Source organism: Mustela lutreola, chromosome 9 (assembly GCF_030435805.1).
Source record: "Mustela lutreola isolate mMusLut2 chromosome 9, mMusLut2.pri, whole genome shotgun sequence".
NCBI lineage: Eukaryota > Metazoa > Chordata > Mammalia > Carnivora > Mustelidae > Mustela > Mustela lutreola.
Window position 1 is genome coordinate 130,783,472 of NC_081298.1, and position 22,765 is coordinate 130,806,236.

General features: G+C 39.7%; 1 protein-coding gene across 4 annotated transcripts in view; it reads left to right on the forward strand.

Annotated features, from left to right (window-relative positions):
* Positions 1-381: 381 nt before the first annotated feature.
* The window catches only part of LDAH (lipid droplet associated hydrolase), a 108,705-nt gene continuing 86,321 nt past the window's right edge, over positions 382-22,765 (forward strand). Inside the window, exons 1-2 of one of the 4 annotated variants that reach the window (XM_059132547.1) lie at positions 382-470; positions 14,686-14,841. In XM_059132547.1, the coding sequence (XP_058988530.1) occupies positions 14,688-14,841 (154 nt within the window). In that variant the 5' untranslated portion in view covers positions 382-470; positions 14,686-14,687. Of the gene's footprint in view, positions 753-14,176; positions 14,196-14,685; positions 14,842-22,765 lie in introns of those variants that run through there. The other 3 variants (XM_059132546.1, XM_059132548.1, XM_059132549.1) reach the window with 3 other exon arrangements.

The following is a 22,765-nucleotide window of genomic DNA, read 5'->3' on the forward strand; positions in this document are numbered from 1 at the left end:
TCTGGCATCGCCATTTTCCACCTTTTGCTAAAACGCGGAGTAGCAGCGGCTGGCCGGGTTGCTGCTAGTGAAGGTCCGTGAGGATGCACTGTCCGGCGTCTGTGGGTAAGGGGCAGGGAGCGATACAGCCGTTAACGGAGGGGGAAAGACCGAGCTTGGAGAAAGGCGTAAGGGCAGCAGTGTATCGGAGAGACTGAAGTAAAAGGGAGAAGACATTCGGATGAAAGGGAAGAGAAAGTCTCAGCACAGCCACACCCTTTCGACCGTCTCGCTGAGCCTGGAACACACGCCCCACGTTAAGTTCAAGGACCTCCCCACCCTGAACCCGTCCCGCGTCTAAACCGACCGCCTCCCCTCTGCGCAGCACGGCGCGGCGCGGAGCTGTGACGTCAGGGTAGGCGGGATTTCCGCTCCCGGTGACGTCAGAGCAGGAGCGTTGCGGGAGAGCCCGCGGCTTCCCAGGTGCACCGGTGAGGCACGGCCCGCAGTGCTGGGGTACGACTTTGCGCGAGGGCTGACTGGCAAGCGGGCGCGTGGGAGCCAGAGCCCTTGCTGTGTGTGGCTCCTCGCAGAGCCCGTGCTGCCCTGGGCCGGACGGTCCGCAGGGGCGTGAACCGCCGTGCTGCGACCGCTCGGGGTTCACCACCACTTCGGTGCTGTCCCAGCAGTCGCTCCTCTGGGCGCCGTACGGGCCATTGATACGGCTAAGTGCAGCCTGCCGGCCGGGCGTCTCACAGCAGCCCTTCGGAGAGGTAGGGGCTGGGATACGGGGCAACTGGCCAGGAGGAGTGACGAGGAGGGGCCAGAGTCTGGCCGGGGGCTCCAAAGAACAGAGTTCTGGTACCAGCTTAGCCTCCGACCAGCCCTGGACAAGTCACTGTCTTCGCTCCGTGCATCGGTTTCCCCACTTGCCCATCCGCGGGGTCATGAAAGACTCTTTTGGTTGAATCTCAGGATTTTCGTAGGATCAGCCTCCTCCCCCACGCCTCTCCCAAATTCGTTACACCAGGTACCCTTGAGAATTGACTCGTGGGCCAGTCTCTGGACTTGACACGCCGCCTCTGACCCCATGGTTGCTGTTCCGCCTTGGATGCTCTAGTATCTTTCTGCAGCGTTGGAGCGCCTTGGTCGCTCAGTCGGTTGAGCACCCACTCTTGATTTCAGCTCAGGTCATGATCTCAGGGTGGTAGGATCCAGCGGGGAGTGCAGCTCTGAGCTCAGCGCGGAATCCGCTTGAGATTCTCTTGCTCCCTCTGCCCCTCCCTCTGCTCACGGGTTCTCCGCCCTCTCTAAAATATATTTTTTAAAGTATTTTTCTGTGGCACCAAGGTCAGAACCGAGCTTGTTCCCCTGAATTTAGAGTGCAGCATGTTGGGGAAATCACAGGCTTCCAGTTGCCTCTGCCACTTGCCCTGCATTGTATTTTACAGAAGGCGTCTGTGCCTCAGTTTTTCTCACCTCTATAAAATGGGATACATCAATATCCATTTGTTAATATTGTTTTATTCACTGAGGTAATTCATATAGCACTGAAACAGTGTTTTACACACAATAAGCACTTGTGAAATCCCGACTGTTTCGGAATGACACATCCATACCCACAACTCTCTAGATCTTTGCACAGGCATCGGTACTCACAATGCTTTACAATCACCCTTCACCCTGGGACCTTAATTGTATAAACTTTCACTCTTGAGTTTTTTTATTTTTCCACACAAGGTAGGATGAGACATGTATTCTTTGATTCACAAATTCATTTTTTCCCTCAGGAGTAGTAAGGGACACCTGCCTTGTGTCTAGTCTGCCGACCCTGGAACAGTTCATTGTCTAACATTGGACCGGTAGTTCTTAGCCACTTTCATTCTAAGAACAGATCCCTGTGGAGAAAGTGACAGGTGTAACAAAAAGAAAAAAGAAGCCCAGAAAAGTTAGGAAAATCTCTGGAATCTTTTTTCATGAAAGTTTGTTTTTAAACTTCTTTCTAAAACTATAAATAAGAATGTCTCTTTTGGACTTTTTTCCCCTCCATTTTTCCACCTAAAGGTAAAGAAGGCTTAAAGACCTATGGCCCTCTTCCCAGCATAGGTACATATATGGGGGGGGCAATCAAAGCAACACTGTAGGTGCGCCTCTAAAGTTGGCGTTTATTTTAATAACTTAGACCTTTGTAATAGGTGCTTTTCTTTTTCTTTCCTAAAAAGCCCATCCTTTTCAGCATTTTCTCGTTTATAGTACTATTATGTTTAGAACATAATATTTAGAATATTGTTAATTCTGAAATCGACTTTAAGTGTACTTCAAAGGAAAATTAGCATATTACTTTTAATGAGTATATTTAATATATAAATAGAACAGTTCGTACAAATTTGTAGAATTCTTGTTTTTCACTGATGTCCAGAAGCTGACAGCTGCTTTCTGAGACATTAAAAAAATTATTTTGTGTGTGATTACAATACAGTTTGAAGTCATAGTTGATGGCTTAAAATTCCCAAAAGAGTTATGAAAAAAAAATTTTTTGCCTTTTTCAAGAAAAGGGAAAAGATAATTCTGCAAGTTTATCATGAGTGTCATACATGCTTCAGTTTTGATATTTCCTCAGTGAGGGTGATGGACTTTATATTCATCATAGAAGTTTATCCAGTTACACAGGTTGAGAAGAATCTCACTGGAGGTTAGTATGCAGTCATTAAAATAGCAAAATCTAATGAAATATAAAATTTAAAAAAAATTATAAAATTGCTGGCCTCATGGCCACTTATCAAGCAAGAGCAAGAAACTGTTGCTCAAATTTTGGTATAATGTGCATCGTGCCTCTTCCTTCTCTGACTTTCCCTTACGATATTATGCTATTTTTTTCTTTGGATTCTGCAATTTCAGAGTGATATGTGACTGGAAAATACTGGAATAGGAGTCAGAAGGCTAGAGAATTGATTTTGCCATTTAAAAGCCCTATAATCTTGGACAAATAATATTACAGCCGTTGTCCTGCCTGTTTTGCAGGCATTGTTAAGGTCAATTGAGAAGGATGAGAATGTACTTCACAAATGAAAAGAACTACCAAAAAAAAAAAAAAAAAAGTGGTTTTGTTGCTATTGGTGAGATGATCATCAAGTCAACATAGAAAACGATTACTTCTCCAAATATGTTATTTGGAGAAAGATGGAATAGATACAAATCTAATAGTTATAGCAGACTAAAAACGATTCTGTTCATGCATCTGTATTATGTGTTGATTCTCAGCGGTATATTTTGAAGCTTACATGGGTTGTGTGGTAAGATTCCCCCAAGTTTTTCTCTTTAATTCCCCTTAGAGCAATTGCAATTAAATAAATACATGTGTAGTTTTAATTTTCTTATTTTGAAATAATTATATATTAACAGGAAGTTGCAAAAAAAATGTACAAGGAGATCCCCATTTGCTATTCAAATAACCTTCCCCAATGGTAGCATCTTGTATAACTATAGTACAATTTTAAACTCAGAAAGTTGGCATTAATATATCCACAGAATTTACTGAGATTTCCCCCACTTCACAAGCACTCATTTGTGTGTGTATACACGTATATAGCTCCATATAACCAACCATCTCATCCCACCCCAATCCCTAACTGCTGGCAATACTAGTCTGTTCTCCAACTCTACAATTTTGCCTATTTCAAGAGTGTATGTAGTGTAAACCTAATCATATAGTATATAAATTTTTTTGAAATTTCCTTACATTGCATAATTCCTTTGGGATCCGTTCAAGTTGTTTAGTGTGTCAATAATTTGTTTCTTTTTGTTGCTGAGTAGTATTCTGTGGTATGATCGTACCATTTTTAACCGTTTCACTTGTTGAAGGACATTTGGGTTGTGTCCAGTTCCAGGCTATTACAATTACAACTGCTATGAACCTTTAAAGTTTTTGTGTGAATATGTTTTTATTTCTCTGGGATAAATGCCCAAGAATGTAATTGCTGGGTCATATGGTATGTATTTAGTTAATTTATATGATCATATGCTTTTTCTTCTTTAGCATTTTGATATGGTGGATTATATTGATTAATTTTTGAATGTTAACCATACCTGGAATAGGTCCCACTTGATCATGGTATATAATACTTTTTATACATTGCTGGATTCTTTTTGCTAATATTTTGTTAATATATAGATATGAGAGATACTGGTATATAGTTTTCTGTGTGCTGTCTTTGGTTTTGTCTTAATCAGCATACTAGTATTCTTTAGAGTCTTTAGTGGTAAACCTGTATTTCATGTCTGATATTAGTAATTTGTGCCTTCTCTCTGTCTTTCTCAGTGAAGTTATATTTTTTTATTGGTCTTTAATTCATTTTTCTCTACTTCCAATTTTATGATTTTTGCTCTGATATTTTTCACTTTCTTCTCTGCTTGCTTTAGGCTTATTTTACTTTTTTCTCTAGTTTCTTCATTATTCATTGAGACCTTTCTCATTTCTGATGTTAGCATATAGTGCTATAGATTTCACTCTCAACATGACTTTTGTTGCGACTCACGTGTTTTTATATGTTGTATTTTCATTTTCACTGAGTTTTATTTATTCTTAAAATTTCCTTTGAAACTTCCTCTTTGACCTGTAGATTATGTAGAAGTATGTTCTTTAGTTTCTGAGTATTTGGAGATATGTCTTGTCTTTCTTTTATCTTAAAGACATAAGCTATATGATTTTAATTATTTTACATTTACATATGTTGTATAACCCAGAATATGGGGTATCTTGGTGAGTGTTCCATGGGCACTTGGAAAGAAGGCCTGTTCTGCTGTTGTTGGATGCCAGTTACATGTCAATAACATCCTGTTGGTTGATACTGTTGTTCCATTCTTCCACACATTGTTGATTGTCTATCTAGTAGTTCTTTTCATTGCTGAGAGATTCCCAGCTATAACTATGCATTTTTCTCTTTTTCTTTTCAGTTATATTAGTCTTTGCTTTATGTATTTTGAATATCTATTGTTCGTTGCATATACAAGTTGTCTTTTGGTGGAGTGATCCTTTTATCATTATGACCTGTCTCTCCTTATCCACTTATTTTCTTTGCTGTAAAGTCCACTTTTTCTGACAGTAAGATAGCCAGTGTTGCTTTAAAGAAATGTTAGCACAATATATCTTTTTTCATTCTTTTATCTTCAGGCTACCCCATCATGTTTGAAATGAGTTTCCTATAGACAATATGTAACTTGGTTATATTTCTTTTTAAAATCTTTAATACCAATCTCTGCCTTTCAACTTGTATAATTAGACCATTTATATTTAAAGCAATTATAGATTACTGTTAGGGCTTAATTCAGCCATTTTATTTTTTGTTTTCTGGTTTTTTCCTCTTATTTCCTTTCTGTTTCTCTTTTCTTGCCTTCTTGTAGCCTACTTGAATATATTTTAGAATTCCATTTGGGGGCACCTGGGTGACTCATTCAGTTAAATGTCTGACTCTTGATTTCAACTTAGGTCATGATTGCTGGGTTGTGAGATCGGCACCCCCCACTGCCCATTCCTCTGTTGGGCTGCATGATGATCCTGGAGCTTGTTTGGGATCCTCTCTCCCCCTCTCCCTCTGCCCCTCCCTGCCCCACTTACACTCGTGCTCTCTCTTTCTCTTTGCCTCTAAAAAATATTCCATTTGACTTATTTATAGTGCTTTTGAGTTTATTGCTTAGTATACTGTTTTTTTTAGTGATTGCCCTTGATATAGCAGTATATGTAAATAATGTCACATGGCCTACTAGCATTGATATTTTACCACCTCAAGTGAAATTGAGAAATCTTACATTTAGATCCTTTTACCCTCTCTACTTTTTATATGTAATTGTCATATTTCCTCTATATACATTGAACACTACATCAAATGATGCTATAACTTTTACTTCATTCATCAAATATAATTTAAGAAATTCATAAGGATAGTCCCTTATATTAACCACTGCTTTTAATCATTCCATTGTTCTTCCATTTTTGAAGTTAAACTTTATTCACTTATTTCTTTCTGTTTGGAGAATTCCTAAGAATAGGTTTGTTAGGGACCGATTCCTTTAGTTTTTCTCCCTTTGGGATTATCTTTATTTCCTCTTCATTTCTGAGGGGTCATTTTTACTGATATGGAATTTGAGTTGACAGTTATTTTTCTTAAGTACTTGAAAAAATGTTGTGCCACATTTTCCTGGCCTTCCTGATTTCTAATGAGAAATCTGACATTCAAATTATTGTTCCCCTGTAGATACTGTGTCATTTCTCTATCTGCTTTTAAGATTTTTTTCCTTGTTTTGGTTTTCTGAAGTTTGACTATAAGGTGCTTTTATTTCTGTAGTCAAGAAGCTCCCATAAGTATGAAAATTTATTAGATGAAAAATAATGTATTTTAATTCAATGGGGAAGAAAAGATGGTTTCCTTATTAAATGGTATTAGTACATGTAGCTCTCTTTCTGAAAGAAAACAATAGATACTTATGTAGGTGGATTAAAAGCTTAAATGTGAACACTAGAATAATAAAAATGAAAATAAACATCTAGGACATTGTATGTAAAATACAGGAGCCAAGAAAAGGGTTGAGGGTCAGTGGTATACAAACTGCTCTTACAAGCCAATAAGAAAAAGATAAATAACCCATTTGAAACATGGGCATAGACAGTTCACAAAAGAAAAAGTTCAAAAGCCCAGCAAACATGAAAAGATGTTTAAATGCACTAGCTGCCAAGGAAATGCAAACTGAAGAGTGAGTTATTTTATTCTCCGAAGACTTAAAAATAGTGGTACCACTTATTAATGCTAGGATTACAGAGGGAAAAGATGCCTTCCTAGATTGCTAGAGGAAATGTGATTCTTACAGTCTTTTTGGAAAGCAATGTGGCAATACCAATTAAAATTCTACCAAGTAATTCCACATTTGGGAATCTGGCCATTAGAAACAAAAGAACTGGTATATATGGATATATGTAAAAACAGGGAGATTTAAGAGTAAAATTCATTACCAGCCCCTAACTTACTGTGACATTGTCCCAGTACACTGGGAACTAATTGAGAACCTGTCAGCGGGGAAATGGTCACATGAATTAGAGTGTATCCATATTATACAACCATTAAAAATAATGAATTAGAGTTATACTATTTGACTTGGCAGGGTTTTCATGTGTTATTAAGTATGAGAGCAAAATGCATTGAAGTGTATATAATATGCTCCTATTTATCAAACACTGACAACTCATATTTATCAAAATGTATATAGATGCTTGTGTATATTTGTAATTATAGAAGAACGTGAGTTAATGACATGAGTTTCCAAGTGATATGCATGGAAGTGAAAAGAAGTAGAGATGAGGCATGTAAAAGATTAAAAAATAATCGACTAATTATAAAAATCCCAGCATATATTATATCTCATTTATCCATTCAAACGAAATTGTATATAGATAGATAGATAGAGATAGAGATTTATGTAAAATTTCTCAAAGAACATGACCTCTGGAGTCATTCTGGGTTCAAATTCAGGCTCTACCACCATCCAGTTTACTAGTTGTTACATAATTTCCATAGTATCTTTCAGTCAGTTTTCTTCTCATTTGTTTTGTTGGGGTAGAGGGAGGAAACAATAGTATGCATCTCTTAAGATTGTTGTCAGGATTAAGTGGTACAACATTTATAAAGTGTTCAGCACAATGCCTGGTTTACAGAAAGTTCTCTTAAAATGTGAGTTCTTGCTATTTCCTTATCTTTCTTGCTCTTTGACACTTACATATTTTTAAAAATTCATTACCAGCCCCTAACTTACATGAAGCATCCCCCCGTGGCTTACAGGACTTTATATATCTTCTTAGTTCATGTATTTCAAATTGTTCCTTTTCATTCTTTTGCTGGCTTCTTTTTTTCTTGCTTAGGGATATCCCTCCCCACACTGCCCCCCAACCCCCGCATTCTAGCAGGAGCTGTCTGTCAAAGAATCTTTTGAGTTATGTGACTGGGTGAATAATGTACTCTGTGTGGTGACAGAGAAGTCAGGATATAGGGTCTGTAGAGTTGATTATTAAAACAAGATGATTTTTATTTTTGGCACTTATAAAAGTTTGATGCATCTGTGAGGCACCCAGATAAAAACGCTTAGTAGTCAGTGTTGGGTCCATGGTCAAAGGAGCGAGACTGATACAAAGTAAAGGTCAAGCAAAGCTTTATTTCGCCCCAAGCATCAATAATCAAACTGACCGGCCAGGGCTGTCTCTTGCAAAGAGGCAACAACCCTCTGCCTTACAGACTAGCTTTTAAGGGTAAAGGCCATGTGGTTGGGCCTGGCCATGCACAGGTGGCCAATGAGATTGTAACACAGAGAAAGCTGCACAGTCCTGCTAGGTCACACATAAGTGACTAAGTGAATTACAATTTACCCTATAGTAGATATCTGAACTGGCCTATCACCTTGGTCAGAATGGGCACCCAAAAGGTACCCAAAGGGCGGGGCCTTATACTCCTTGGTAGCTAGGAGACACTATGCATCCCCACTGATTGAATACCTCCACCTGGTCTGACCCACCCTTGTATTTGGGCTTTGTTACCTGGGACTGGTTTCCCGGACTTGTTTTTAAGTAAGTTCCCTGAAGGGGGGTGGGGAGTGGGCAGGGGCAGGGGCAGGATGGAGCTGCTCTGGCTAAATAGGCCCTTACTTACAGTTAGTACTCAAAGGAAGAAGAGGACCCAAGGCAGAATCTTTGGGTTCAGGGAGTTAGAATGGGGAGGCGTCAGTGAAGCTATAGTAAGGGAGCTCTTTAGGAAGGAGCTGGGCAAATCTTTTCTCTACTGTGACATTCTGGAGCTTTAGTTCTATGGCTCCCTCTGTTTTCTGGTCTTGTCCCTTATTTTCTTGAAACTTACTATGTTTGTAACTGAATCAACTTCCTTTCCTGCAACTAACTTCCCTTCCCTGGTAGTTCCTCTTTATTGTGAGTCGTGCTTCCATTCTTCTCATATTTAGCATCAGAATCCGAGTCATCTTTGTCACATCCCTTCCCTGGCTTCTCATACAGACTCATTACTGAGACTTGAGTCTCACATTCACTCCTTTATTGCCACCCTCATTTCCTGCTTAGGTTATTTTGATATTTTCAAACTTGAGTGTAGTCATCTTTTTTTCCTGTCTTTCACTATCTTTTTAAAAGAACTACATCCTTCCCCATTTTATTTTTTTATTTAAATTCAATTAGCCAACGTATAGTACATCATTAGTTTCAGGTGTAGAGTTCAGTAACTCCTCAGTAACACAGAAGACCCGGTGTGCATCACATCACATGCCCTCCTTAATGCCTGTCCCCAGTTACCCCCTCCCTCCACCTACCCCCCTCCAGCAGCCCTCAGTTTATTTCCTACAGTTAAGAGTCTCTCATGGTTTGTCTCCCTCTCTGATTTCTTCCCATTCAGTGTTCCCTCCCTTCCCTTATGATCCTCTGCACTGTTTCTTATATTCCAGCTATGAATGAAACCGTATGATAATTGTCTGATTCACTTATTTTACTCAGCATAATACCCTCCACTCATCCACGTTGATGAAAATGGTAAGATTTCATCCTTTCTGATGGCTGGGTAGTATTCCGTTGTATGTATATATTCATATGTATACCCACACCACATTTCTTTTTTCATTCCTCTGTTGATGGACATCTGGGCTTTTTTTGTAGTTTGGCTGTTCTGGACATTGCTGCTGTAAACATTGGGGTGCAGGTGCTCCTTTGGATCACTACATTTGTATCTTTGGGTTAAATTAAATTATCTTTAGGGTAAATACCTAGTAATGTAGTTGTTGGGTCTTAGGGTCACATTTTAACTTCTTGAAGAACCTTCATACTGTTTTCCAAAGTGGCTGCACCTGCTTGCATTCCCACCAACAGTATGAGAGTTCCCCTTTCTCCACATCCTCGCCAACAATGGTTGTTTTCTGACTTGTTAATTTTAGACATTCTTATGGGTGTGAGATGGTATCTCATTGTGGTTTTGATTTGTATTACACAAATTAAAAAAAACAACTTTCTTAGACAATTGTCTTTGATCTCACTGATAAGAGGAATTTGAAAAACAAGACAGGATCATAGGGGAAGGGAGGGAAAAATGAAACAAGATGAAACCAGAGAGGGAGACAAATCATGAGAGACTCAATCTCAGGAAACCAACTAAGGGGTGCTAGAGGAGAGGGGGATGGGACAGATGGGGTGGCTGGGTGATGGACTCTGGGGAGGGTATGTGCTACGGTGAGTGCTGTGAATTGTGTAAGACTGAAGAATCACAGACCTGTACTGAAACAAATAATACGTTATATGCTCATTTAAAAAGATCATTTAGGTGTTGAGACCCATACATATGTGTGCATGTGCATATGTGTGTTTCACTTAATAGATATATATTCATTAATCTTTGAGTGGCTTAATGAGTCTTGGCTACCAGCTAAACTAAAGTGTGATTTTATATTTAAAAACAAACAAACAAACAAACAGCCTTTCTTACGTGGATGAATAAAGTGGAATTCTTTTTTTTTCTTTTTTTTTTTTAATTTCTTTTCAGCATAAAATTGTTTTTGCGCCACACCCAGTGCGCCATGCAATCCGTGCCCTCCTTAATACCCACCACCTGGTACCCCAACCTCCCACCCCCCCGCCCCTTCAGAACCCTCAGATTGTTCTTCAGAGTCCATAGTCTCTCATGATTCACCTCCCCTTCCAATTTCCCTCAACTCCCTTCTCCTCTCCATCTCCCCTTGTCCTCCATGCTATTTGTTATGCTCCACAAATAAGTGAAACCATATGATAACTGACTCTCCCTGCTTGACTTATTTCACTCAGCATAATCTCTTCCAGACCCGTCCATTTTGCTACAAAAGTTGAGTATTCATCCTTTCTGATGGAGGCACAATACTCCATAGTGTATATGGACCACATCTTCCTTATCCATTCATCCGTTGAAGGGCATCTTGGTTCTTTCCACAGTTTGGCGACTGTGGCCATTGCTACTATAAACATTGGGGTACAAATGGCCCTTCTTTTCACTACATCTGTATCTTTGGGGTAAATACCCAATAGTTAAAGCGGAATTCTTTTTTTTTTTTTTCAAGGGCCATCATTTTTATTTAAAGATTTTATTTATTTATTTGATAGAAATCACAAGTAGATGGAGAGGCAGGCAGAGAGAGAAAGAGAGAGAGCGAGAGAGGGATGGAAGCAGGCTCCCTGCTGAGCAGAGAGCCCAATGCGGGACTCGATCCCAGGACCCTGAGATCATGACCTGAGCTGAAGGCAGCGGCTTAACCCACGGAGCCACCCAGGCGCCCGCCATCATTTTTATTTTATTTTATTTTACTTTATTATTCTATTCTATTCTATTTATTTATTTATTTTAAATTTTTATTTTAAAGCGGAATTCTTAATTGAGTAGCCAAAATGAAATGCACACATTATTTGGATTTGGGTGCCGAAGCTAAATGAGACTTATAACTCCAATTTCAGGTATTTGTGGTCATTAGTATAGCCTCATTGTTTTCACTGGCTGACTTTATAATAAATAAATATTATAAATTTGAACCTCTAAAATTCATACTCATCAAATGCTTTTCTGTTTTTTATATTGTCTTGGTTTGTGTGAGATTTAATCAGAAAAAAAATTTTACTAAATAAAATTATACTCATCAGTATAAACAGATGAATACCTATTTTAAGTGAGGCTTGCTTTAGCTGTATACATTGTAGCCACACTTGGTTTTTATCCCGCCTACGTCTTGATGTGTATCAACACTGTTTTCATTGGAGATTGCTTGTAGGCCAGGACTGTAGGTGGAGCCATCAGCCTCTAGTATATTAGGTATTAGAACACATTGTCTCTTCTTCATCAGAAACTTGTTTGCAGACTGAATTACCTTGGATTATTGGGTAAGGAAGAATTTGAATTCTCATACTCTAAGGTTTCCTTTGCCCTTTTTTTGTTTTGCTTTTTTGGGCAGTGTAGGATTGATTCAGAAACATAAGAGTGAAGTAAAATAAAAAGTTGTTTTATAATATACAGGTTTACTCTGTGTTTCCCAGTTGTATTTTATCTGAGGTGTTTTAGAGGTTTAGTCACTTTTTGTTTGTTTTCCAAACTCTATAGACTGCATTTGAGTTTCATATCTGTTTGAATTCTCATTAATTTTGTGGCTTGTCAAACTCCAGAGACATTATTTGCTTAACATTAAGGGTTTATGAGTTGAATATAGTTCATAACTTGAGATTCTCTTCTGGTGCAAGTATTCAGTTTAGCCACTGTCTTCTCTGATGGTGTTTTACTAGAAGGCAGTATAGAACAGCTAAATCTAATATTGTTTCCAACATTTTATAAATGTCAGAAGACCTTTATAAATGTATTTTGTGACAGTTCAAGAGATTGGACTACAGTGACATTTATTAGTAAACTAAAAGTCCTTAAGAAAATATGAGGTGATACTTTTATTTATTTTAAATACCCATTTTTTGAGTGAGAATTTTTTTATTTTCTAAGTAGTTTTATTTAAGAGGGTTTTAGACTTTTGGTCACATATGGAGGTTGGAATATGTTTATTTCTTCTTCATTCCTAAATGCAATAAAAAGATGGTAATAAGGGCATAACTGAAGAAACTGAATGAGGCAACATAATATCTGACTAGAGAAGTGAGGTGTTAGAAATATTAGAAAGCAGATGGAGGGGGCGCCTGGGTGGCTCAGTGGGTTAAAGCCTCTGACTTTGGCTCAGGTCATGATTCCAGGGTCCTGGGATCGAGCCCTGCATTGGGCTCTCTGCTCATCGGGGAGCCTGTTTCCTCCTCTCTCTCTCTGCCTCCCTCTCTGCCTACTTGTGATCTCTGTCAAATAAATAAATAAAAATCTTTAAAAAAAAGAAAAAAAGAAAACAGATGGAGAAATTATCACCATTTAGCAGAGCTGAGCAGTTTTGATTGAACATAACAGTGATCAAAAGATTGAACTATAATTTATCTAATCATACCCCTTCATGTTGAGTCATATATAGCATGTTTAGTGTCTGCATAATGAATTATCATAATTTATATAACCATTCTCCCAATAATGACCATTGAAGTTTTTTCAGCTCTTCAATGTAAATAGCATTCCATGCATTTGTTCTTTGAAAAAATATTTTAGATTTCCTTTTTCGACTTGTTTCCCCCAAAATTATTGAGTCAAAGTGTATGTCTTATGGATATTGCTCCATTCTGCCAGAATGTAAAAAAAGTAAAATCTTTCCAAAGGCCATTCTCAATGTGGAATCTCTGGTGTCACTACATTCTGGCTACCATTGTGCTTGCCTTAAGGTAGGTGTCAGGTGGGTGGTGCTTGCAGTTGATTGTTGACTGTTACGCTTTGAAAGACATGAATAAGTGTACAATGACTAGGTGAAGTTTACCCGGCTTCCTTTGCCACTGTTGACTTATGATAATGACAGGTGCTATGAGCTTAGAGGAAGAGGAATTTTCCTTTATTTGAGATGTTCAGGGAAGTCTTCAAATAGGAAGTAGAATTAGAGCTACTTCTAAAATGGCAAAGATTTGAAGAGAAAAATATGCATAATCAATGAAAGATATGTTAGTCTAGATCCATTCGAGACAGAAACCACACAGTAACTTAAATAGTTAATCTAACATAAGGAATTACTAAGCTGTGGAAGAAGAGAAACTCTAAAGTTCCTGTATAAAGAAAACTCTAAAGATACCCTAGGGCTGAGGGAGAGTACCCAGGAAGGGACAAACATAGAGTGTGGCTTTCGATCTCATTGAAGAAGGTGTGGTTGCAGGTATGTGGTAGAGAAATTTGGTGGTTGCCTGCACCAGAGCTGGCCAGCAGTCACTGTGTTGGCAGGTGAACCAAGACTGGTGAGAGGTTGTACAGAGTGAATCAGGTAGCTGGTGCCGGTGTGAGGTCAGGAGCGGGTGGTTCCTGTGTTGGAAGGGCCACAGTAAACACTCTGGGATTCAGATGAGTTGAGACTGCTAAGCAGGTTCAGAGGAAGTTGGGGCACTGCCTTGGGTATTGCTAGAATGGAATGTTACAGAAGTTTCCCTCTTAAGCAACTCAGAGCTCTATTGGGCAAGGCAGTTCCAGGCTGCTATGTGGGACCAGGGTCGGGTAGCTAGTTCTTTAGTGTGCCCGTGGGCTGAGCAGAGCGGGCAGGGAGCAGCCCCCTGGTCTGAGGTACACACCTGTGTTCCCTGGGGCTCTGACTGTGTTACTGCCGTTGCTGCCCGAGGAGAGAGCTAGAGAAGGACCAGCTAAATGCTGGAGAAAGCTGTATCCTGTAGGCACCTTAGCACTAGAGCAGGGTATTTTTTTCAATCTTGGTGCTATTGACCTTTTGGGCTAGTTAATTCTTCGGTGCAAGCACTACCCTCAGCACTGCAGGATGTTAGGCAGCCCCACTGGCTAACCTGACCTTGGCTCACACTCCCGTTGAGTCTTTCAGTTCACTGAAGACACGTCTCCCTGTTTCTCCTTACTCTTGTGGTTCGTTTAATTTTGTGCGTGTGCGTCATCCTATAATCCAGAATAGCTGACTGGTCTTATACCTCCTGTATTTGCTTGTATGTACTGAAATTTGCCTTTTTAAAAAATCTTGAATATTGCCTTTGGCTCAAAGCTTTACCTTTTAGCAACTCACTATATTGTTTTTACCCCTCTTATTTAGAAATGGACTCGGAAATCAAGGAAGAAGTTCCTGTGCATGAAGAATTTATTTTATGCTGTGGAGTTGAAACCCAGGTCCTAAAATGTGGGCCCTGGACTAACCTCTTCAATGAGCCAAGAGCCAACAAGCCTAAGCTGCTTATTTTTATTATTACAGGTAAGTTTAAAAATCTGGATAAGGCGTCTTACTGTAGATATAGTAAATTTTTCAGATTTTAAAGAGAAATTGATAAATTATAGAAAACTGTGTGGAAGGAAATAAAATCACTCAAATCATTGGTAACAACTACCCTTTGTCCTTCAGTGGCTGGGCTTTATGTTTTTCTTCTGTGCATTTATATTATGTATGTTATGTTGTCTATTATATATATTTTAAATCATAATTGGAAGTATACTATACATATAGTTTTGTAATCCACTTTTTAAAATATCTTAGTGGGGCACCTGGTTGGTTTAGTTGGTTAAGCCTCTGCCTTCGGCTCAGGTCATAATCTCAGGGTCCTGGGATCGAGCCCTGCATCGGGCTTTCTGCTCAGCGGGGAGCCTGCCTTCCCCTCTCTCTCTGCCTGCCTCTGCCTGCTGTAATCTCTTTCTCTCTCTGTCAAATAAATAAATAAAATCTTTAAAAAAAAAAAAAAAAAAGCGCCGGGGGGATGCCTGGGTGGCTCATTTGGTTGAACGACTGCCTTCAGCTCAGGTCATGATCCTGGAGTCCCAGGATCGAGTCCCACATAGGGCTCCCTGCTCAGTGGGGAGTCTGCTTCTCCTGCTGACCTCTCTCCTTTCATGCTCTCTCTCTCTCTCAAATAAATAAATAAAATCTTTATAAATAAATAAATAAATAATAAAATTTCTTAGTGTTAGAGTATTAAAATTATTACATTTTTGACAGTTTTCATCACAGTTATTTCTGCCTCATTCCAAGATGATTAAGTTTACTGTAGAACCTTTATTTATCCTGAGATTCGGCAGCTGGATCACTTGTGACTTTTGCTGGATCACTAACAATAGAATGTTAGGTAGGGGTAGATGCTTGCTTGTAGGTATTCAGAGTTCTTTTAAAATTGTGAATTAGGGCGCCTGGGTGGCTCAGTGGGTTAAGCCGCTGCCTTCGGCTCAGGTCATGATCTCAGGGTCCTGGGATCGAGTCCCGCATCGGGCTCTCTGCTCAGCAGGGAGCCTGCTTCCCCTTCTCTCTCTGCCTGCCTCTCTGCCTACTTGTGATCTTTCTCTGTCAAATAAATAAATAAAATCTTAAATAAATAAATAAATAAATAAATAAAATTGTGGATTAGAACATATTTATATCACCTGGAAAGATCAAAAGTAAAACTGTAAATATGATCGTACCATATATAGGTAAGTCAATGGGGTATTATGATTGCATTTTTTTCTTTTTTTTTTTTTTAACAACTTTATGTATTTAAGAAGGAGAGAGAGAGAGATAGCAAGAAAGAGGATGAGCAGGGAGGAGAGGGAGAAGCAGGGTCTCCCCAGAGCATGGAGTCTGACGCAAGGACCCTGGGATCATGATCTGAGCCCAAGGCAGATGCTTAACTGACTGAGCCAGCCAGGCACACCACATTTCTCGTACATTTTTTCTTGTTTGTTCTCCCTAGGTCAATGATTGTCTTTTTTGCATAGTTTTATATTTTTGAATCACTAATTTATCCTAAAATTGTTCTCTAGGAAATGGGGAAAAAATCCTCTTACTGCGTTTGAATAATCAGTCAGGTCTTGTTTTTTTCTTTCTTTGGAGCTATCCCTCACAGAACTCTGTTCTTTGGCTCCAGTCTGGACTGACTGACCTGTGGGTTTGCTGTACAGGCCATCCTGGGGATTTTTTTCACTCTCTTCCTGGGTTAGATTCCATTTCCTGGATCCCATATTTTCTTATTTCTTGGTTTATTGCTTAAGCACATCTTCTAGGAACTTCCTGAGAAGGAGTGCTTGGGAAGTAATCTTTTAAAGATCTATCGTATCAGAAAATGTGTTAGACTTCTAGGATGCAGATCATTTTTCCTGACAGTTTAGAGGGTGTTTTAACTGTTTTCTAGGGTTCAGAGATGCTTTTGAGAAGTCTCAATATCATTCTGATATTAGATCTTTTGTATTTGAAGCTCCCCTGCAAGGCAGAACATTTTAGATCTTTTCTTTGTTGTAAGAGTCTGAAATTTTATAGGAAAAGCACCTTGGTATGGGTGCTTTTTTATCCACTGTAGGCTTTAGTGGACCCTTTTAAGCCAAAAACTCATACACTTCAATTCTAAATGCTATGGTTTTTTTTCTTTTTTTTATAGATTCTTGTTTCATGGGTGCATTATCATTTCTTTTGGCTTCTTGCATTCTTAGAGTTTTTAGTATGCACTACCAAATGTTTCATTTTTCAGAGGAAGACATAAACAGCTAATTGAAGTCTTTGTCTTCAGTGTTGATGCTTGTCCACGGTTGCACCTAGAGTGACCAACCGTCATAGTCTGAGAGATTTTCCAGGACACATGGTTTCTGGTACTAAAATCACAACAGCCCTAGGCAAAACAGGATGGCTGGTCACCCTAGGAATCCTCATGCTAGGGTAATTGGGTAGGGACCCAGGATTTCACTGGAGAATTTCCAGCTTTTGGTATCTGCAGCTGTTTCTTGGGCCATTCAGTTCTTCCAGGAAGGAATCTTCCAGTATCCAGTTTGAGGAGTGGAAGCCTGTTTGCTGATATTCAGGGCTGAACAAGGGAAAGAAGGTTGGGAGTTTCGGCGTTTAGTAACACTTAATCTGGCCCCTTCTTGGTAAAGTGCTTCTGTTTGCAGCTGGCCAAAATTCCTGATCCAAAATTCCTCTTCTGTTTCACCTCTTCTTGAAGTAAAACTTCCAGTCTCCTGCCATGATGTAAAAGTCTTTTTGGAAAGCAGTCTATTGATATCTACCAAAATTAAAAATACATATGCTTTGCTAGCAGCAAGGGAGAGTTTGAAGTTCTAGGCATGACACATGCTGTTTGATGGAGCAGAGATTTGAGGCCAGGGCAGAGTATAGGATTGAGAAGGTAAGCAGAAACGTCGTCTTAGACTGGAGATGCCAGAATCTTCTGAGGCTAGCATGAAGGAGGTGAAGTTAGTTACTGAAGTGGAGAAGCATGAAGGCATGTCAGAGGGAATAAAGTAGTTTCTGCCTCCTGAGCTCTGTCTTCTCTGCTAATTAAGAGACGAGGTCATCTGTTGAGAATAAATGTGACAAAGGGTAGCTAAGGGCCCTGAGGAAAGCGGTCAGCACTGAGAACAGCAGATACGTAGGATGAAAGGAATTATCAACCAAAAACAAATAGGCAGACTTTGAGCTGCACTGTGATGGGATAGCAGATGTATTGGGAGTGAGATCTCGAAGAGTAGAAGGCCTGTCAGAGTGAGAATGGTTTGAATGTTAACCATTTCTGAGTAATGAGAAAAGCTAAGCCTGTGATTCTTTAAGCTGGGGTTGGGACCAGCAGTATCAACCGAGAACTCCCTAGACATGCAGGTTCTTGGGCCCCATTCTAGATCTTCTGAACCGGAAACTCTGGGGATGTAACAGCCTCTGCGTTAACAAACCCTCCAGAGGATTGTGATACACGCACCACCGATCTGGGGCATAGCTCATTGGGTAAGCTTAATGTAGGTGACATTCTTCAAATTTGATTAAGGTAATGAGTTATGGGACAAAGGTGTTGGCTCAGTGAATCCACCTGGATTTCGAAATCTCCTGACATGGAATGGCAAGCGAGACTATCATTTAAGGGTCAAGGTTTTCAGGGAATGTGTGAGAACGACTAAACCGTTGATAGATGAAAGTGGAGGAGGAGAGGTTGTTAGAGTAAAATGGATTGGTAAGCGGAGCTGGTTGCTCCTGTGCTTCCCCATCAGAGGTCTCATTCACTTACTTGTATTGCACTCGGTGTGGGGAATCCTCTGTCGCAAAAGTCTTTGCTCTCCTTGAGGCATAAGGGTGTTAGAGAAGAGTGCCTGCTCTTCTGCACAGGCTTGAAAGGAAGAGTCCATTATAGTGGAGAGCAGGGTCTAACAAACGATGAAGAGGAAGATACAGGGAGCATTCGGCGAAGACCTGGTGGAGAGAGGGAAACTTAAAACATTTGTTGTTTTATGGTGTCACTGTTTTATAGTGCTTTGACATTTTCAGATGATACTTGGTTTCTTAGTGTTCTTTCGTGTTTGCCCTTCTATTCTCATTGCTGCCCTTGGCCCTTTTTCTTGGAGTTCATGGAAGCTGTAGGCTGGTGCTGCTCCTTAGTTTTGGAACCCAAAACTGTATTTTGTATTTGGGCTGAGTCTGTTTATACTGTTGGGGAAATTAGGGTGACAGTATTTCAAGGATTGTTAAGCCACTAAAGACATCATGTTTAGGGGCACCTGGGTGGCTCAGTGGGTTAAGCCGCTGCCTTCGGCTCAGGTCATGATCTCAGGGTCCTGGGGTCGAGTCCCGCATCGGGCTCTCTGCTCAGCAGGGAGCCTGCTTCCCCTCTCTCTCTGTCTGCCTCTCCGTCTACTTGTGATTTCTCTCTATCAAATAAATAAATAAAATCTTTAAAAAAAAAAAAAAGACATCATGTTTAGTCTATCTCTGACAGACTAATAGGACGTTTCATTTTAAACCATTTTATATTTGCAGCTAACAAAATTAATCAATCCCTTTTAAGTTAGTAATGATAATGAGAAGGGATTTAGTAGAATCTGCAGATGGAGCAACTTTTAATTTCATCTTTTCCAGGGAACCTGTGTTTTAAGAGTTTTTGTTAAGTAGCAGTATCCTTGGACTTTCTTTAAATAGGTAAATAAGCAAAGGGAGCCAACTTGAGAATTCACTCTAGAACATATTGAGTCATTCTAACTCTCAAGTGGTCATCTGGGTATAATAGAGTCATGTAATGTGTCTTGTGTGGAGTACAGTGGTTCGAAATGGAACAGACAAGTCTCCATAGGGAAGCCTGGAGTTCCTTCCCCATGACAGCCTTCTGTATAGGTGCCGTGCCACATTAACTTCACATGTGGTGGTTTTGTCCTCTACAAGATTAACTAACTGGAAGGCATAGGTCTACAATTACCATGTTGAATAGTTAGAGTGTATTGCCAGTTAGGGTCTAGTGATGGTCACCACAGCCTCTGTTATATGTTGCTCAGGCATTTGACCATACGCTCAGCCAAGTATGTGTTAATAACACATTTTGATATGATTCAATAGAGTGTTTTACTATCATTTTTATATTAGAATGTTTTCAAACATCCCTACTTCTGAAGATACAAATATACATACATGCATGTGTGTGTATGTCTGATTTTAGTTGCAGAAAAGACCCTTTTCAATCTTTTGTGGTTTCTAAGTAAGAAGTTAAGTTCGTGGCTCATAACATGTAATGGTGAAGTATGCAATGACATTTAAATCATTTGTGTTACATTTTCCACTTCTATCTCAGTTGTAAGTTGAATCTTCATGATACTTACTGGCCATTGTGGACTCTTCTGTTTCTTCTGGAGGCAAACTCCTCATTGCTTGAGGGCCTTTGCACCTGTTCTAAGCCCTGTCCTGGTCTGGGTGATTTGTTTTCATCTTTTGGGTCTTAGCTAAATGCCACCTCCTCCTCAAATATTTTTCTCAGGCCACTCTAATTTCTTCCCTTCTCTATCACACAATCCTCTTTATTTCCTCATAGAAGCTGTCTCACTCTTGAGTTATCTTATTTACTTACTTAGCTATGTGTATATATTTCCTACTAGAATATGAATTACAAAAAGACCTTTATCTGTCCTGTGCCTGACACCATGACTTCCATGTAGTAACTGCTCAGTGAGTAATTGATAACTAAAAGAATATACAGATGAAGCTATAGCACTGACTAGAGTGAAATGAACATGGAGTAGTTGACATTATCATTTACTTAATGATGATAAAATGGTGAAAAAGAAAGCTTCAAGGGATTTGCTTAAGATCTTATAGTTATTAAGGGAAAGAACTCAGAACCCAGAGATAGGGAGAAAACATTGTTCTATAGCAGTTCGTTAGCTAGTACTCTCAGTTTCATATTATAATTCATCATAATTATTGCATCTGAATTATATAGTTGTTATCTATGGATTCTTCTGAAACCAGTTTTAACATACTATACACCTTAAAGCACAGAATGTCACATGTCAAATTTATTCAATAAAAAATAAATATGTAGATGTGTATTTTGCTGAGAGGAAGCAAGATGGTGGAGGAGTAGGAAACTGAAATAGCATTAGATCCCAGGAGTTCAGCTAGATAGTTATCCAACCATTCTGAACACGTACAAACTCAACAGGAGGTAGAAGAGAAGAAGAGCAGCAACTCTAGGAACAGAAAATCGACCACTTTCTGGAATGAAGGACATGTGGAGAAGTGAATTCTAAGCAACAGGAAGATAGACCATGGGGGGAGGGACCGGCTCCCAGCAAGCAGCGGAGCAGCGGAGCACAAAATCGGAACTTTTAGAAGTCTGCTCCACAGAGGAATTTCACTCCAGAGGCTAAGTGGGGGTGGAGCCCTCACGGGGACAGTGTGATCTCAGGACCTGCAGGGTCACAGAAAGACTGGGGGTGTCTGAGTGGACAGAGCTCCCAGATATCGAAGCAGGGAAGCTGGCTGCAGAGACAGAGCTGAGGATGGGGCTTTCAGCTCCGGGTTACCTTAAATCATGATCTGGGGCGTCGGGCCACGGCTCTTCAAGCAGGGACCCCACACATGGCAGATTCAGAGAAACCCCCCCCCCCGGCTTCCTCCTCCAGGAGGAGCAGGGTGGGAATGCACAGCAGGAATCTGCTGGGTTTGGAGACTCCAAATGGGGCCATGGGCCAGAAATAGAAATGCTTGGTCACAGACCAGGTTAGCACAGAGCACAGCCAGAAACCAGGGAGATGGGAGGGATCGAGTGCTTTTCTCCAAGGGCACACTGAGGAGTGGGGCTCAGAGCTCTGGGCTTCTCTGGGCCTGAGAGTGGGAAGCCACCATCTTCATTCCTGTCCTCCAAAGCTATAAGGAAAGCATTCAAGGAACAAAAGTTCCCAAGAGTGAACTGAAGCAGATTACTTAGCCTGGCCCCTGGCAAGTGTGGTGCAATTCCACCTCAGGCAAAGACATTAGAGAAACACTGCAACAGCCCTTCCGCAAGAAGATCAGCAAGAATATCCAGCCAAGACCCAAGTTCACCAAGCAACGAGAACTGCCAAACTCCAGAGCTAGGGGAAAGGAACACATAGAATTTATGACTTTTTTTTGCATAATCTTTAGTCTTGCAAAGTTAAATTTTTCTAATTTTATTTTTTCTCATTCTATTTTTTTTAACTTTTACTCTTTGCTCTTTTAACATTGTTTAACTATTTTATCTTATCAATACTTTTTTTTAAAAATCTTTTAAATTTTTCATTGTTATAGTCATATTTTATCTTTTCTTTGTATTTAACCTTATTTTTTGTATACATATAGGGTTTTTTTCTTTAAATTTTTGGGATATATAATTTCTTCTAATAAATCAAAATATACCCTAAATCTAGCTTCAGCCTGATCACATTCTCTCTGCTTTTTTTTTTTCTTTTTCCAACCAACTTATCAATTCCTCTTTTAGAATCTTTTAATTTTCATCTTTACAGTCATATTCCATCACTTCATCGTGTTTCCCCTTATTTTTGTATACATATAAGGTTTTCGTTCTTTAAAATTTTTTTAAAATTTTGGATTTTGGGAGATAGTTTCTTCTAAAAGAGACCAGAATACACCCAACATCAAGTGGGTGACTCTGTTCTATTCACCAGTCTAATACATATTTTTTTTTAATTTATTTATTCCTCTTTACTTCTCCCCCCAGTTTCGGGTCTCTTCTGATTTGGTTAGTGTATATTTTCTGGGGTCTTTGCCACCCTTTTAGTGTTTTACTCTCTCATTCATATATTCTTATCTGGGTAAAGTGACAGGGTGGAAAAACTCACCACAAAAAACAAAAGAACATGGGGCAGTACCGATGGCTAGGGACCTTGGTAATATGTATATGGACATTGGTAATATGTCAGAACTAGAGTTCAGA